General features: G+C 45.7%; 1 protein-coding gene across 2 annotated transcripts in view; it reads left to right on the top strand.

The window, feature by feature from the left end:
• KANSL3 (KAT8 regulatory NSL complex subunit 3) overlaps nucleotides 1–17,950 on the top strand; it is a gene marked incomplete at both ends in the record, with an annotated part of 39,828 nt that overhangs the window by 12,195 nt on the left and 9,683 nt on the right. Inside the window, 12 exons of one of the 2 annotated variants that reach the window (XM_079720422.1) lie at nucleotides 2,831–2,921; nucleotides 3,067–3,252; nucleotides 9,949–10,080; nucleotides 10,309–10,425; nucleotides 10,651–10,752; nucleotides 10,849–10,920; nucleotides 12,106–12,180; nucleotides 12,360–12,517; nucleotides 15,167–15,230; nucleotides 15,664–15,864; nucleotides 16,072–16,228; nucleotides 17,689–17,766. In XM_079720422.1, coding sequence (XP_079576548.1) covers nucleotides 2,831–2,921; nucleotides 3,067–3,252; nucleotides 9,949–10,080; nucleotides 10,309–10,425; nucleotides 10,651–10,752; nucleotides 10,849–10,920; nucleotides 12,106–12,180; nucleotides 12,360–12,517; nucleotides 15,167–15,230; nucleotides 15,664–15,864; nucleotides 16,072–16,228; nucleotides 17,689–17,766 — 1,433 coding nt within the window. Of the gene's footprint in view, nucleotides 1–2,830; nucleotides 2,922–3,066; nucleotides 3,253–9,948; nucleotides 10,081–10,308; nucleotides 10,426–10,650; nucleotides 10,753–10,848; nucleotides 10,921–12,105; nucleotides 12,181–12,359; nucleotides 12,518–15,166; nucleotides 15,231–15,663; nucleotides 15,865–16,071; nucleotides 16,229–17,688; nucleotides 17,767–17,950 lie in introns of those variants that run through there. The other variant, XM_079720423.1, reaches the window with a different exon arrangement.

Genomic DNA, 17,950 nt, shown 5'->3' with positions numbered 1-17,950 from the left:
TTCTAGCAGAGGAAGACAAACCAAGCAAATAAATAAAATGGATACAATGTGAGGTGGTGGTATGGCTGGAAGGGGGGATAGGGAATCCCAGGGTGCGAGTGAGGTGTCGGCAGTTTTAAGTACAGGTGCGTCAGGGAAAGCCTCAGTAGGTGACATTTGAACAAGGACCTGGAGATTGGAGAGGGAGCCGTTGTTTCAGATAAGGGGAATGGGCGGTTAGGGCCCAGTCTGTGCTGTGGGAGCATGCAGGATGTGCATGGGGGAAGTAAGGGGAGGGGGCAGTGTGGGGAAGCACAGTAAGCTGGGGACAGTCATGGAGGATGAGGTTGGAGAGGCAGGGGGCGGTCCAGACAGCCCATTGCAAGGACTTGGGCTTTCAGCTGATTGAGATGGGGCCATTGAAGGGTTTGAGCTGAGTGACATGATCTGATTTAGGTTTTTGATTGATCTTTTTCCAAAATTGGTTTTCCAAAAGGTGGTACTAATTTATATTTCCATCCACAAAGTTTGGGGGGATCTATTTTCTTCCACCCTCACAACAGAGTACTGCTGAACTTCTTATGACTGCATTTTTTTAAAATTAATTTATTTTTGGCTGCACCGGGTCTTCGCTGCCACGCGTGGGCTTTCTCTAGTTGCGGCAAGTGGGGACTGCTCTTCGGTGTGGTGCCTGGGCTTCTCATTGCGGTGGCTTTTCTTTGTTGCGGAGCACAGGCTCTAGGTGCGCGGGCTTCAGTAGTTGTGGTGCACGGGCCTAGTTGCCCCGTGGCATATGGGATCTTCCCAGACCAGGGCTCGAACCCGTGTCCCCTGCATTGGCAGGCGGATTCTTAACCACTGCACCACCAGGGAAGTCCCTACATTTATTTATTAATATTTATTAATATTTATTTATTTGGCATCGGGTCTTAGTTGCAGCACCAGGTTCTTCGTTGCGGTGTGTGGGCTTCTCTCTAGTTGTGGCACACAGGCTCTAGAGCGTATGGGCTCAGTAGTTGCAGCGTGCGGGTTCTGTAGTTGGTGGCGCACAGGCTCTAGAGCACAGGCTTAGTTGCCCCATGGCATGTGGGATCTTATTTCCCTGACCAGGGATCGAACCCACATCCCCTGCATTGGAAGGCAGATTCTTAACCACTGGACCACCAGGGAAAGCCCAAGGGGGTTGACTGCCTTTTCATGAACTGCCTTTTCATGTTCTTTGCCCATTGTTTTTGTTTTGAGTGTTTTGTCTTTTTCTTAATAGTTTTCTAGAGGCTTTTTCTATTTTAATGAAACGGTAGTTATTTTTTCATTGTATTTTGACTTCATTTATGATACTTTATTTTTTCCTTTACAGAAACTTGAAATTTTTATGTAGTTAAATTTATCTTTCTTCTTTTTATGGCTTCTAGGTTTTAGGTCACAGAAAGTTTTACTCATTCTAAGATATAGATTCGATAGGTAGATAGATTTTTTTTAATTACTGTTTTTTCCTAGTACTTTGGTCATTTTATTTTATTTTATTATTTTTATTTTTTTGCAGTACGCGGGCCTCTCACTGCTGTGGCCTCTCCCATTGCAGAGCACAGGCTCCAGACGCGCAGGCCCAGCGGCCATGGCTCATGGGCCCAGCCGCTCTGCGGCATGTGGGATCTTCCCTGACCGGGGCACGAACCCGTGTCCCCGGCATCGGCAGGCGGACTCTCAACCACTGCGCCACCAGGGAAGCCCTCATTTTATTTTTATTTAACTTTCTATGCCACTTGAAATTTATTTTGGTGTAAAGAGTATTGTGGAGGAATCCAGATTTTCTCTTTCCAGTTGGCTAGTGGTTGTCACCGCCCTATTTACTTTATCCCTGCTGATTTGGAGTGCTACCTTGATCTCATTCCAGGTTCTCATTTGGGTCTGGCATCCACCTAAAATTTTTTAAAGGAGATTTAATCACCAGTTTATTTTTATGGCAGGGAGAGTTGGTAAACAGTTGGGCATCTTCTGTTACCTTTCTGTTAGTATCTTTAGGAAGATTACTGGCCAGAGTTGGAGTATGAGAGTAATTAAGATCGCCAGGAGTGGGGTGGAGGGGGCTCTAGTCCGCGCCACGCTGCTGTGCTGTGTGTCGTTAGGTGGGGACGGGCAGTAGGACAGGTTTCTAATTGCAGGGAGTTGACAGCTGAGCTGGAGGAGGAACCATAAAGCCTTCCATAAGCAAGGTGAAAGTGTGTCTGCTAGGGATGATACAGAGTTAACTTATATGGAACAGACCATTCAGAAGTAAATTTGTTAATTGTGTGATATACAGGGGAAAAAAATGGAAAAGGGAGAAAGGTTAGTGAGGAGTGGATTATTGAGGAGTGGATTATTAAGGAGTGGGAGAATAGCCACTTCATTTGTTATATTTTAGTTCCTAAAGCTGATTTAAATAGGCCTCTTATCTTAGTCTGAGGTTTTAGTACATTAAAATGCTTTCTCATCCTGTCTGCCTTTTTGTGTGAAATAGTAAAACTTGTGAAATTCAAATATGTCTGTGCAATGGTGCCATGCTTCTGTTTACTGATGGATTATATTAGCCACTAGGTAATTAATTACCTTTGCTAGCACCAAAAAGACTCTGTTTGTGACTGGTTTTGACTTGTAGTGTGTATGTTAATACAAGTATACGTTGAGGTGATTCATTGGCAGGATTGGGACCAGAATCTGGGGGTTGTGCTTTAGCCTCGTTCTAAGCTACTTTGAGTTATACTGTTTCATAGTGGGAACAAAAAACATGACATATCTTCTTTGTACAGTGTACATGCATGGCGAGCATCCCCAGGGTTTGACTTTTAATTCCTCAGAGTTTCTCTTATAGGACTGGCTGGACAATGGCCCAGAACAAGCTATTCAACAAGATCCTCAAAGCCCTGCAGTCTGATCGGCTTGCCCGCTTGGCCAACGAAGGGGTAAGACTCTAGAAGCCTGCCCACCGTGGGCTCCCCCTAGTTCGGGCCTCACGGGCTAGCTGACCTCACCCCGCTCCCCCCACCCCCACCCCACGTCGCTAACGAGGTGGCCCTCATACTTTGTCCCCCCACTTACACCTCTCAGGCTTGTAACGAGCCAGTGCTGCGCCGTGTTGCCGTGGACAAGTGTGCGAGGAGAGTGCGGCAAGCTCTGGCGAGTGTGAGCTGGGACACCAAGCTGGTCCAGTGGCTGCACACCACCCTGGTGGAGACCTTGAGTCTGCCCATGCTGGCCGCCTACCTGGATGCTTTGCAGACACTGAAAGGGAAGGTGAGGCTGTGATGGGCGTCTGCCCTGTCCTGGGGTAGCCAGCCTCCGCTGTGGGTTCAGGAAGTGGGGTTGGGCGAGGTCATTGCCTGGTCAGCCTGGAGGGCATGACTGAAGCTAACTGGTTTGTTATCAAAAACAGGAGACATGGTATCATTTCGTGTTTTCACCTGGCGTAAGTGTCTCTAGCCCTCCTGAAAACCAGAGAACATGTTTAGTCTCTGCAGCCCTGCAGCTTGTGGTTTGAGGTGAGGTGAGAACGGAGAAGATGAGGGGTTTACCAGGGAGGGGTGTTGAGAGCGGGGCAGGAAGCAGACCCGTGGTGCTGAGAGTGTGGGGGTGCGCACGGGGAGGTGTTCCGGAGCAGGGAGCGCCGTGATGTGATGCCTCGGTCTCTCCTCATCATGATGAGCCTTCGGTAGCAACACTTTCACTTTAATCACTCTTTATAAAGCGTATCGTTAACTTTCCTTGCTTTCTTACTTAGACAGTATTGCACAAAGTTAAACTGTTTTTCTTCATGATTGCAGTTTATTTTGGTTACAGTTATTGCACTGGGCGGTGTTCGGTGTGATTGGAGTACAGGTTCTGGGGGCAGACTGCTTGGCTGATCTCATCCTGATTACTAATTAGCTGTGTAATCTTGGATTAGTGTCTCAATTTCCTCATCTCTAAAAAAATGGCTGATACTAATACCTATCTAGGATGTTTGTGAAAATTCATTAATCGAGATAGAATGCTTGCCATAAAGTTTGGCACATAGGAAACCTACAGTAACTGTTAATGATTTATAAGTGGTACCATCATTTTTAGAGTGTTTTGCTCCAATACAGCATGGCCTCAGGCAACTTGGATTAATTCAGTTCTTGACTTTTTTTTTTTTAAGTGGTTTTCTTCTCCTTTGCAGGAAGCTGGCCTGTTTTGTTGCTATAATTTACCTGGCCAACAGCTTTCCCCAGCCATATTCCCCCAATTTCCAGACTTATTGTTTCCTACCTGTTTGTTACTTGAAGGTTGCTGAGTTTGTTTGAAAGCAAAAGAAGACTGGTTTAGTGTGGAAATAAAACAAAACTCAGGACCAGATGTGTTAATGAAATGCATGGTAGGAAATTTGACGTTAATTCATACATTCAACTATCTTGTGCCTATAATGTGCCAGGTGCTGGGATGAGCAAGACAGAAATGCTGTCTACTCTGATGGAGCTTATTTTCTAGTGGAGAAAGAGACAAAAGAAAAGATAGTCCCAGACTTCTCCCTGTGCTGCTCCTCTGCAGTGGAGACCCTGGCCCAGGAGGTGAATAGGGGGCAGGCATGGGCACAGGGTGGGTGTGGAGCCAAGACAGGCCCCTGGCCGACAACAGTGGCTTGTGAGTATTTCAGGCATTTTAAATGTTCTCCACAGCATTCTACCTATGGGAAGAGTACGTCATTGGTGAATATCCCCTAAGGGATGAGTATTAGTAGTGCCCAGAGCCCACTTCTCTGCCTTACATTGCATGGCCAGTATGCCTTGGAGGTCATTTCCCTCGTAAAGAAGTTTGCGCTGCTGCCCCACTGAAGTCACTGTATGGATGTTCCCAAGTGAATGAAGTGGTGTAAGTGGTGTTCATGTTTACTGAGCATGACGGACCACTGGCGGGACTCCGCAGGTGTGCACAGTGCATGCTGGCCGGCCCTGCTTCTAGGTCACGGTGTGGGTTAGCTGGAGTGGCAGAGGACACACAGTCAGCAGGGTCCCAGACTGTGAGCTGCTGGCCGCTTGAGGCTCTGCTCTCAGTGGTTCCTCTCCCTTCAGGCTCTTATTTTCCCATGACTCTCAGATTCACAGCAAATACTTAGGTTGTTTCCCACAACTTCTAATGTTCCTGCTGGATGAAAATGCAGGTGGATGGGATCGTGCTCTTGGCCCAGCTACTTTCACCATCAGACCTATTGTAAGGGGAGCAGAGAAGGTATAGACCCTAGAGAGAGACGCAGTGCTGGAGAGACCAGGGATGCTTGGTCTGCCTGGCTCCAAGCAGAGAAGTTGGTTATTGATTAATTATTTCTAAGTATTCTTATTTACAGAAAGTGAGTTTCAAGGCTTTGTCATTGGAGAGGTGTACTCTTATTACTGCCAGATAAAAACTTTTAAAGTCTAATTCAGTCAGATCCTCTACCTCAAGGTGTTGAGTGGCTCACAGTGACAAAGTAAGTTACAGGAAATGGCCAATTTAGGGTGAAGATCCTTCGCAGTTGGGCCCTAGCCTTTGTTACTAGCCTTACATCCTCCTACTTCCTTGCTCAAATTCTCGACTTCAGGCCATCTGTGCCTAGAATAAGCCCTGTTCTTTCTTGCTTATATCTGGTGTCTCTGATTAGAAAGCTTTCCCCCATCTTCTGTTAGAATTCTTCAGAGTGCCTCTCACTTCACGTGCTGCATCTTCAGATGAAACTTGCCGGCTCGCTTCCCTCTTCTCTGTTAGATGGTTTGCATCATAGTGTGAGGCTTAGTTTTCTTTACGGCACTTAGAGCCCCTCCTCTTCTGTTGTTTGTGTGCTTGTCTTCATTAACCCTTGTAGATTAAATTCCTTTGCAGTAAGCACTAGGCTGGTGTCTTGTAACAGCAGTGTTGGCGTTGCGTAAACATTTGTTTCCTGAATTAAACTGAGAAAGTCTCATGGTTATATTCCCCTCATTTCTTTTATTTTTAAAATTTTATTTATTTGTTTATTTTTGGCCGCGTTGGGTCTTCATTGCTGTGCGCGGGCTTTCTCTAGTTGCAGCGAGCAGGAGCTACTCTTCGTTGCGGTGCGCGGGCTTCTCATTGCGGTGGCTTCTCTTATTGCGGAGCACGGGCTCTAGGCGTACGGGCTTCAGTCGTTGTGGTGCATGGGCCTAGTTGCTCTGCGGTATATGGGATCTTCCCGGACCAGGGCTCGATCCCGAGTCCCCTGCATTAGCAGGCGGATTCTTAAGCACTGTGCCACCAGGGAAGTCCCTCCTCTCATTTCTTGTACAGAAACCTCTTTAGTCTTGCTCTTTCAAAATTAGGATCACTGTCTTTGCTTATCATTGCCTGGAACAGCTTATCTTCTTGTCCTATCTTTGCATTTTTTATTTTAATTGAAGTATAATTGACATATAGCATTATATTAGTTTCAAGTATACAATATAATGATTTGATATTTGTATGTATTGCTAGATGATCACCACAGTAAGTCTACTTAACATATGTCACCACACATAGTTACAAACATTTTTTTTTTCTTGCGATGAGAATTTTTAAGATCTACTCTCTTAGCAACTTTCAAATCTGGAATACGATGTTATTAACTGTAGTCACCATGCTGTACATTACATTCCATGGCTTTATTTATTTTGTACTTTTTGATCCCTTTTACCCATTTCACTATCCTCCACCCCCTCCCTCTGGCAACCGCCAGTCTGTTCTTTGTATCTATGAGTTTGGTTTTTTGTTTTGTTTGTTTTTCTTTAGATTCCACATAAAAGTGAGATCATACAGTATTTATGTTTCCCTGTCTGGCTTAACTTCACTTAGCACAGTGCCCTCAGGGTCCATCCATGTTTTTTTTTTTTTTTTTTTTTTGCGGTACGCGGGCCTCTCACTGTTGTGGCCTCTCCCGTTGCGGAGCGCAGGCTCAGCGGCCATGGCTCACGGGCCCAGCCGCTCTGCGGCATGTGGGATCTTCCCAGACCGGGGCACGAACCCATGTCCCCTGCATCGGCAGGCGGACTCTCAACCACTGCGCCACCAGAGAAGCCCAAGATTTCCTTCTTTTTTATGGCTGAATAATAGTCGTGTGTGTGTGTGTGTGTGTGTGTGTGTGTGTGTGTAGAAAACGTGGCATATATATATATGCCACATTTTCTTTATCCATCATCCATCAGTGGACACTTAGGTTGTTTCCATATCTTGCCTATTGTACATAATGCTGCAGTGAACATGGGGGTGCATATATCTTTTTGAGTTATTGTTGTTTTCTTCAGATAAATACACAGAAGTGGAATTGCTGGATCATATGATAGTTCTATTTTTAATTTTTTGAGGAACATCCTTACTGTTTTTCATAGTAGCTACACCAATTTACATTCTCACCAACGTGCACAGGGGTTTCCTTTTCTCCACATCCTTGCCAAAATTTGTTAATGCTTCTCTTTTTGATAATAGCCATTCTAACAGGTGTGAGATGATATCTCATTTTGGTTTTGATTTGTAGTTCCCTTATGATTAATAATGTTGAGCATCTTTTCGTGTACCTGTTGGTCATCTGTATATCTTCTTTGGAAAAATGTCTATTCAGATCTGCTCATTTTTTAATCAGATTGTTTATTTTGTTGATGTTGAGTTGCATGAGTTCTTCATATGTTTTGAATATTAACCCCTTATCAGATACATGATTTGCAAATATTTTCTCCCATTCAATAGGTTGCTTTTTCATTTTGTTGATGTTTTCCTTTGCTATGCAGAAGCTTTTTAGTTTTGTAGTCCCACTTGTTTATTTTTGCTTCTGCTGCCTTTACTTTTGGTGTCAGATCCAAAAAATCATTGCCAAGACTAATGTCAAAGAGCTTACTGCCTATGTTTTCTTCTAGGAGTTTTATGGTTTCAGATCTTCATTCAAGTCTTTAATCCTTTCTCAGTTAATTTTTGTGTATGATGTAATATAGTGGTCCAGTTTCATTCTTTTGCATGTAGCTGTCCAGTTTTCCCAACACCATTTATTGGAGAGACCGTCCTTTCCCCACTGTAAGTTTTTGGCGCCTTTGTTGTAAATTAATTGACCATATATGCATGGGTTTATTTCTAGGCTCTCTATTCTGTTCCATTCATCTGTGATTCTGTTTTTATGCCGATGCCGTGCTGTTTTGATTACTATAACTTTGTAAAATAGTTTGAAATCAAGAAGCATGATGCTTCCAGCCTCGTTCTTTGTTCTCAAGATTGCTTTGGCTATTCAGGGTCTTTTGTGGTTCCATACAAATTTTAGGGTTGTTTGTTCTATTTCTGTGAAAAAAGCCACTGGAATTTTGATAGGGATTGCATTGAATTTGTACAGTAGATTGCTTTGGGTGGTATGGACATTTTAACAATATTACTTTTTCTAGTCTGTGAGCACAGAATATCTTTCCATTTATTTGTGTCTTAGTTTCTTTCATTAATGTCTTAAAAATTTCAGTGTACAGGTCTTTTACCTCCTTGGTTAAATTTAATCCTAGGTATTTTATTATTTTTGATGCCATTGTAAACGAGAAAGTTTTCGTAATTTCTCTATTAGTGTATAGAAATGCAGCAGATTTTTGTATATTGATTTTGTATCCCACAACTTCACTGAATTCGTTTATTCTAATGGTTGTTTTTGGTGGAGTCTAGGGTTTGCTCTATATGATATGATGTCATCTGCAAATAGTGACAGTTTTACTTCTTTCTAATTTGGGTGCCTTTCCTTTCTTTTTCTTGCCTAATCGTTCTAGCTTGGACTTCCAATACTATGCTGAATAAAAGTGGTGCGAGTGGGCATCCTCGTCTTGTTCCTGATCTTAGAGGAAAAGCTTTCAGGTTTTCACTGTTGAGTACGATTTTAGCTATGGACTGAACTTTTACAGCCTGCATCACTGTAGTAGTTTTTATTCTCCAGTTACTCAAAAAGTTTATTTTTCTGAAAACTACCTCTAACAGTTAAAAATCTTTCCTTTCCCCTAGGTCATTTTGACCTCTTGTGGGTAGTATGGGATTCACACAGATAATTCTTCTCAGTGTAAGCATCAGCATATCTGAAACCTATATTTACACCTCTGTGAGGTCACATTTTTGGTGAATTGTAATGGTGTAATGTGGAACCACTGATACGTAGGGCCAACTGTAAAGTTATACACAGCTTTTCAACTGAATGGGGGCTTGGCACCCAACCCCATGTTGTTCAAGGCAACTGTATACACAGTATAGTAGGATATATTATTTGGGGCACAATAACATACTTTTTTAACACTCCACAGTTTGAAGGCAGTATTCTAGAAGTAAGTGCAGAGTTTTGTTTTGTTTTTAATTTATAAAAAATCAACTGGTGTTCACTGAGGAAATTTAGAAAATACAGATGTCTGAAAAGGAAAAAAATTCATAACTCCATAAAGTTCATTATTGATCTTTTGGCATATTTTCTTGTATTTTTTCTGAGTAGAGATAATTTTTATATTTTCTGTTTTACCTTTAACGTTTTAGCAAATTATTTTCCTATGTTATTACAAATTGTTTTAAATATTTAAAATTAATCCATAATATCTAATTATGTAGTTAATTTGCTTAACCACTTCCATGTATATGCCTTTGTGTTGTGTCCACTTTTTGACTGAGAGTGAATTTGTCTTTTGCTTACCCCCCAGCCCCCGTGTGTGTGTGTGTGTATGTGTGTGTGTGTTTCTGATACAGGTTGTTAAGAAAGGGATAAGAATAAGTTTAAGTCTCTTGATGCGTGTCACCAGATTGGTTTCCAGAGGACTGTATCCACTTATCTTTAATATGATGGGAGGCATATTTTTCAGCCATGCACTTATTTGTACTTTTGCTCGTGAGGAAAGTTGGGGAGCTGTAGTTGAAATCTTTCCTTGGCTCATAGTGGAGCTGTGTCCTCCCACCTGATCCTGGTGGTGGGGTCTCCTACTTCATGCTGGAAGCATCTTTGCTCTCCCTTGCTTCTAGATCCCTACCTTGATTGACCGGATGCTCGTGTCGTCCAACACGAAGACCGGGGCCGCTGGAGCCGAGGCCTTGTCCCTCCTCCTGAAGCGGCCCTGGGACCCCGCTGTGGGAGTGCTCTCTCATAACAAACCAGTAAGTTGGACTTAACTGTGGCCCGTGAACTTGTTTTTAGAATCCAGTCTTAGAACTTTGGCAGGAGGATAATGGCTTGTTTAACTGCTTTCATTAATAACTGGCTGGGTGTCGTGCTTAACGTAGTTTCCTGAGCAAATTAGCATTGGTTGGGATAAGAAAGGTATTGGGGTTCCATGGAGGAGCACCTCTCATTCACTGGCTCTCTGGTGGGGTCTTTCTCCTTAGAGCAAACTCCCTGGCTCTCCTCTCATTCTCATTGCCTCCTCCGGGCCCTCCAGCTCCGTGTTCCCCACCTCGCGCCGCCACCGCTTCTGGCAGTCTCAGCTGTCCTGCTTAGGCAAGGTATGTACTGGGCAGGAGGAACTCCTCCTGGGGAGGATCAAGCAGACAGAAACGAAGAGGGGGTCAAAACGGACGAACTTAAATGTGGAGCGTCCCCCAGGTCTCTTTTTGTCTAGAATGCCCATGGTGCTTACCCGAGGTTGAAGGGATTTAGGTAGGTTAAGCAGACTTGAGAGGAGATTTGGAACTTAGCTCTGCTCTCGTGGCTGCCACTCTGTCCTTTAGGTCATCCCTGTTGCCACGCATCTGCTGAACAATGGCAGTGGCGTAGGAGTTCTGCAGTGCCTGGAGCACATGATTGGGGCCGTGCGAAGCAAAGTGCTGGAGGTGAGAACGTCCTATTGCAGTTCACTGTGGCACACCCAACATCCTGCACCAGTCTGTGGCCTCCAGTCTCACTGTCTTCTTTCTCTTCCCACAAAGATTCACAGCCATTTCCCCCACAAACCCATTATCTTGATTGGCTGGAATACAGGAGCCTTGGTGGCCTGTCACGTAAGTAATCCCCATCTTATTTGGAGGTTGTCCTGAGGTAGACTGCTTGCTGCTACTACTGCTGCTGCCCAGCTTGATGATAGTGACTGTTGAGCGCTTTTTAATGTTCCAGAGCACTGTGCTAGATGCTTTGCCTACAAACTTTACTTTTTAACTTTATTGTGGAAAATTTTAAGCAGAAATTGAAAGGGAGGATAGACTAGTATAATAAACCTCTTGGGCCCCTCACCCGGCTTTGCCAGTGATCAGCTCATGGCCAAGCTTTTTTCATCTTACCTCTGCCTACTTTCAGTCTCCTCCAATTATTTTGAAGAAAATCTCATCTCATTGTGTTTATATATATATATTTCAGCATGTGTCTCTGAAAAAAATTTTTTCTTTCTCCCCCTAGACATAAGTACTATTTTCCCACCTAAACAAAACAAAACAAAACAATAATTTTAGCCAGCAAAAATTTTCATAGCTCTGTAATTTGATGTTGTGTTCCTGTTCTTTCCCTTTACAAGGCATCAGAGAACCTTTTCTTTATTATTTTACATACTCTTGCATGTATATTAGTTTGTATAAGTGCCTCCGACCTGTCCAAAGCCCCAATTCTCAAGTGGATCAAGTAAGCAAAGTCTGTGCTGCTTCATGTAGTGTGAGTGACATCTAGGGGCGTGAGAGGAAGAAGGCCATCTCCCGGTGCTCCCTGGTCCCAAGGGTGGCAGCACCCTGTCAGCGACTGCTCTAAGAAATTTGGGGTGTCTGGGAGCTATCAAGTTCAAAAGGGAGAGGTTTTCTTCCCTTAAGGGAAAAGAGCAACATTTGTGTTCTCCTGATGGCATTTGTTATTAGTGGAGGGAAAAGGGAGGACTCTAGCCTCGCAAATTGCCAGGCTGGACGTATTAAACTTCCCATCCTATGGTTCAGCCCTCTTCTGGGGTCCACTGAGGGCCCCAGTTCTCTAGGTGGTGGCTTCTGGTGGAACAGCACATCTTGTGTTCTTTGCTGTTACTGCTGCAACCCTGGCTGGTGCACCTAGGGGTTATGTCCTAACCTAGTTATGTACACCTAGGGGTTATGCATAACAGCGGGGGAGGAGGTGGGACTGGCTGGTGGGTCTGGACCACCCCAGGATTCTGGGTAGGATGTAGCTGCAGTGAAGTCATTTGACCTTGAGACAAACCGTGCCATTATTTCCAGGTGTCGGTGATGGAATATGTCACTGCAGTTGTCTGCCTTGGGTTTCCTCTGCTTACTGTGGATGGCCCCAGAGGGGTGAGTGCAGGGTGTGGCTGATTTCTGGGTCACTGGCAGGTGAGAGTACGGGAGTGCATGCCTCGCCCAAGCTGCTGTTCAGTGACTGCAGTTGCCCAGCTGACTCTCTTGAGCATGCTTGCCGGGGGAGTACTCAGTGAATATGCACTGGCTGACTGTAAAACCTGGATCTGTTTTAGGATGTGGATGATCCCCTCTTGGATATGAAGACTCCAGTCCTCTTTGTCATTGGTCAGAATTCCCTGCAGTGTCACCCTGAAGCCATGGAGGACTTCCGGGAGAAGATTCGGGCTGAGAACAGCTTGGTGGTGGTTGGGGGAGCTGATGATAATCTCAGGTGGGTAGGTTCCCCCAGAGCTGCAAGAGTGCCATGTTGGAGAGATGCTTATCAGGTGGTGATGTAATAATAGCTAACCTGGTTCAGTGAAAAGAGGGCATTAAAAAACTTTAAAAAAAAAGTTTTTAAACTAATTCAGATTTCTGAAAAGTTGCAAAATTAGTACCAAGAAATTCCCTATACTGTTCACCCAGATTTCCCAAATGTTAACACCTTACATAACCAAAGTGTAATTATTGAAGTCAGGAAATTAACATGGATATGATACTGTTACCTAATCTACAGACTCACATTTCATCAGTTATCTCACTAATGTTCTTTTCTGGTCCAGGCTCAAATCCAGATCACACACTGCTGTTGGTTGCCTGCCTCCTCAGTCTCCTTTAATTCGGTACTGTTCCTTAGTCTGTCTTTGTCTTTCATGACCTCGACACTTTGGAAGACTTCTGTTTTGTAGACGGTCCCTCAATTTAGGTTTTTGACATTATCTTATGATTAGGTTGAGGGTGCACATTTTTGGCAGGAATGCTATGGAGCTGATGTGCCCTCAGTGCACCCCTCAGGGGCTACATGGTGTTGATGTGTCTTATTACTGGTGATGTTAACTTTGATCCAGGAAGCATCTGCCAGGTTTCTCTATTGTAAAGTTACTATTTTTCTCTTTGTAGTTAGTAGTCGTCTTGTGGGGAGAAAATACTTTAAGGTGTTGTAATTATAGTCTTGGCCATTGTGCTTTCACTGGGGTAGGCATTTCTTCACGTTTTGTTCCTTACTGAGGATGAATGTGAACATAGACTTTATTTGTGTTAAGCATCCTTTTATATATTTTGGAGTATAAACAGCCAAAGTTTAGAGAGGATTTTAAATTTATTTTTTAATTTATTTTATTTTTGGCTGCGTTGGGTCTTCGTTGCTGCACGTGGGCTTTCTCTAGTTGTGGCGAGCAGGGGCCACTCTTCGTTGAGGTGTGCGGGCTTCTTATTCTGGTGGCTTCTCTTGTTGCAGAGCACGGGCTCTAGGTGTGCAGGCTCAGTAGTTGTGGCTCGCAGGCTCTAGAACGCAGGCTCAGTAGTTGTGGCGCACGGGCTTAGTTGCTCCACAGCATGTAAAATCTTCGCGGACCAGGGCTCAAACCCATGTCCCCTGCATTGGCAGGTGGATTCTTTTTTTTTTTTTTTTTTGTTGCTGTACGTGGGCCTCTCACTGTTGTGGCGTCTCCTGTTGCGGAGCACAGGCTCCGGACGCGCAGGCTCAGCGGCCATGGCTTACGGGCCCAGCCGCTCCGCGGCATGTGGGATCTTCCCAGACCGGGGCACGAACGCACGTCCCCTGCATCGGCAGGCGGACTCTCAACCACTGCGCCACCAGGGAAGCCCGGCAGGTGGATTCTTAACCACCGTGCCACCAGGGAAGCTCTGGAGAGGATTTCAGGAGGACATCTTTAGTCATTGAGATGGCCATTCTTCTCTTACAAGGCTGGCTCCCTGTAGAGCCTTTAGTTATGTTTTTATGAAATGTACTGAAAAAGAGGTTGTATCCTTTACTGGTCTCCTTTTTTATATGCTCAGTCTTAGATATTAACTTCATTTGTGTGCTTTAACTGGAGAGCTTAAAGCGAGTACCTATTCCCACCTCTCTTGTCAGTTTCTTACCCAGAGATGCTTTGGAGAAGTCCTCCTGGCCTTTGTCATTTGACAGCTTCTTGTGGACCTAGAATCTAATCCTTTGATGCTCAAGGCAATGTTTGCTTGTAAATACATTATCTTTCTTACTAATTCAGACGTTCTTATCTATAGGAGAATAGACTGTGTGTGTTGAGTCGTGGTGAGGGAGCGGGAGAAGTGGAAATAACCCTTAGAGTTACGTGGTGAGGCTACTTATGAGACATATTTGCATGGTGCCAAGAGCATTGGACTGAGAACTGGGAGACCTCAATTTAGTCTTGGCTCCCTTGCTAAGAAGCTTGGGTAAAATACTTAACTTCTGGGACTCTGTCCTCATCCATAAAATGAGCATTGTTACACAAGGTCAGAGGCCTACAACCAGTAAATTGGGGTCTCAGAATTTGGAGGCTCAGAATGTTGTTCTTCATCCTGTCACTTGGTGCCCTGTTTCTCTCTCTGCTGAGACCCCCAGTCAGAAGCCAGGGGGTTTAAGGCTGACTGGCTTTCAAAGAGGAGAATGCAGAAACTGTGGTCAGTTTCTGTCATCCCTTTAGAACCAACCTGTGGCCACCTTACCTTCCCTCCTGCTAATCTCATTTCAGTAGCACCCAGTAATCTTTTCAATAGCACCCAGTAATCTCAGGGTTTGGGTCTCTGTTGGAGTGGAGATGAGGTCTTAGCAATCAGATAGAGTATACCTGTGAAGCCATAGGTATAGGACTTCTGAAGTATACCATCCCGGGTACTTTCCATGTATTCTTTGGTTCTTTACAAATGTTGTTTTGTGTCACCCCCATTAACTCCATGAGTGAGGTGTTATGGTTCCCCATTTTTCAGATGTGGAAACTGAGGTTCAGAGAGGCTGCAGACCTGCCTGAGGGCTAACATAGTCTTCCTTCTTGGGTCTAGAGAATAACCAACACAGAAGAGAAATGGTGCTGTGGAATGTTTGGAAAGTAAACATTTCCTCTTTTTTGTCTCTTAGAATAAGCAAAGCAAAGAAGAAATCGGAAGGGTTGACTCAGAGCATGGTGGACAGATGTATTCAGGTACACAGTAGCTTTATGTGGTTTTCTCAGCTAGGCTTGCCTTTCTGTAACCTTTTAGGCTCGGTCTTGTTGGCAGCAGCCTGTTGACTCAGGAGGATGGGTATCCACTGTGGCCTCTGTTGGGCCTAAATCATAAGCAAAGGAAAGGGGGAAAGGAGAGTAACGATCTAAGACACGAGCAGAGCATTAGGGGAGGAAGCGTTCATTGGAGGAGTGGTAAAGCGTGACCACCCCAGAGTACTGCCTCACGGGTGCAGGGCGCAGGCTTCTGCCGGTCCTTGGCTGAGGCTGGGGTTTGTGCCAGGCTTTGTGTGGTAGGAGGGACCGGCACACTGACATCAAAGCTGAGGTGAATCGATTTTAGTCGGGACTGTCGGGGTGGTTCCTGTTCTCCAGACAAGGACTCAGAGGCCTTGGCCCCTCTTTACACTAGGATGAGATTGTGGACTTCCTGACTGGAGTGCTCACTCGCGCGGAGGGGCACGTGGGCTCTGAGCCTCGGGATCAGGATGCTGAGAAGAAGAAGAAGCCCCGGGACGTGGCCCGCAGAGACCTGGCCTTTGAGGTCTCTGAGCGGGGCAGTCGACCTGCGTCACCAGCTGCCAAGCTACCTGCCTCACCCTCAGGCTCGGAGGTAATGCGGAAAGGGAGGGAGTGCTTTTCCTGGGGAACGGGGACTGAAGAGTTGGTTCCTTCGCTTCCTGGGGATGCCTGTTAGCCTTGGTGGGCCTGTGAGCTCCTACGAGGGGAATTCCTGACCAGGGAATTCCAGGGGGACTTGACGATTGACAGTCAATCTGGACGACATTGGCTTGGCCCTTGTCCTTCTTAATCTACTCAGGATCTCTCCAGTGTGTCCAGCAGCCCCACCTCCAGTCCCAAGACCAAGGTGACCACAGTGGCCTCTGCCCAGAAGTCCAGTCAGATCGGAAGCACTCAGCTGCTGAAGAGACATGTGCAGCGGACAGAGGCTGTGCTGACCCACAAACAAGCTCAAGGTATAGCTGCCTGGCCCGGTGGCCTCTCTTGGGTTCTGCCTTCTGCAGTTGACGCCATGTGGCAGTTGGAAAGTATTGGCATCTGCAGCTTTTTCCCGACATTTCTGCCCAGGCAAAATTAGGTTGAAATAAATACTGAGGGCTGTTTTCAAGGGTAAAATATCACAAAAGGTGATATTAGTGTGACTGTATAGTTCCACTAATTATAGCTTTGGCTTGGTGTTTGGGGAAGTTAGGCTTTATGAGCTGACTACACGTATATTAGCCTCAAATTTTTTACCAACTCCGGGCCCTGCCCAGCCTCTCCTGCAGTCAGGGAGCTCTTCGGGTCCCGCAGACAAGGGGATTGGCCGTGCTCATGAGATTCTAGGGCAACTGCACTGGTGTCGTGCCCGCCCTTTGTTTTGCCCTTGAAGAGTTAAGAGTCCCACGCTGGGACTTCCAGTGAAGTTTTTCAGGAGTCTCTGCAGATAGGTTTTCGATTAGGCTGGGAAACATTTGTTTGGTTGAAATTAGAGTTTGGAGAACAGTCAGCACAACGTAAGAAGCTGTGGAAAAGGCGTGTGCAGTGGGTGGAGAGGGGAGCAGCAGTGGCTCTACCCCTGGTCCACTTTGATCCAGTTGGGCAGCCCTGAGGCGAGGTCTCTTGGGCATTGGTGTTTGGTGATATATCCAGGAGCGTGTATCATCTGAGGGTCTCAGGTGCCCGGGAAGAGGCAGCAGCCAGAGCTGGCTGTCAAGTAGAGAGACGCGCAGGAGACAGGAGGTTCCTGTGCTCTCTTCCCCTGTGTTTCTTTTAGTGGAGCCAAAGGATCAGGACTCAGACCCAGGCCTCTTACGAGGTTGCCCGTATGGTGGTGCTAACAGGGAGCAGAAGTGTGAGTGGGTCGGCGCAGACGAAAAGGAGGCCAGGCCCCTCGGGTCCACGCGTGACCTGCATCCTCTTCAGTGCTGGCCAGAGCCAGGTTCCAAGTGGGCCTTGTCTTCTTGGGCTTTTGATGAAGAGAGAGCCAGCAGTTTGCCAATAATTAGTGGAGACTGTAAGGAGTTCTGGAAGGCTGACTGGTGCGCCGGGTTCGAAATGGGACCCAGAGCATCACGGAGGAGAGCCGCAGCACAGCAGCCTGGTCTCGGTAGAGCTCGTAGGTGGGGCAGTGAGAACAGCTCATGGTTGTGGGCCCTCACTGCGTGCCTCGCCCTCTTCTTGGCACTTGGCTTGCTGTTGCTCGTGGAATGTGGGCAGTGGCCGCATGAGGCAGGTACATTTATTACCTTCCGTTTATGGGTGATTCCATGGTGCTGCTAAATGGCAGAGTCAGGTTTCAAACCCATGCAGTAATTCCAGAAAAAGCCCCTGTTGACCATTTTCCAGAACATTTTCATACCTTTTTCTTACTCCTTCTCTTTTTCTCCTTTCTCTGGCTGGCTGTGATTCTGTAATTCTTTCTGATTCATTCCAGCGCAGTTTGCTGCTTTTCTGACACAAAACATGCTGGTGAGGAAAGCTCTTCCTCCCGGCACCTCCTCCTGTCTCTTTGGTGAGTATTGCTCTTTCCTCACCTTTTCACTTTCTGCTCTCTGCCGCTCTCCCCTTCTCCCTCTTACTTCTTTCCCATCCCTGCCTCTCATTTGTCTCTGTTTGGTTTCCCCCTGTTCTTTTCTCTCTGCATTTTTCTATCTTCTGGTTTTTTTCTCTGCTGACCCTTTTGCTTATTACTCCAC

This window comes from Hyperoodon ampullatus, assembly GCF_949752795.1.
Source record: "Hyperoodon ampullatus genome assembly, chromosome: 15".
Classification (NCBI taxonomy): domain Eukaryota; kingdom Metazoa; phylum Chordata; class Mammalia; order Artiodactyla; family Ziphiidae; genus Hyperoodon; species Hyperoodon ampullatus.
This window is presented reverse-complemented; position numbering and strand designations above follow the sequence as displayed.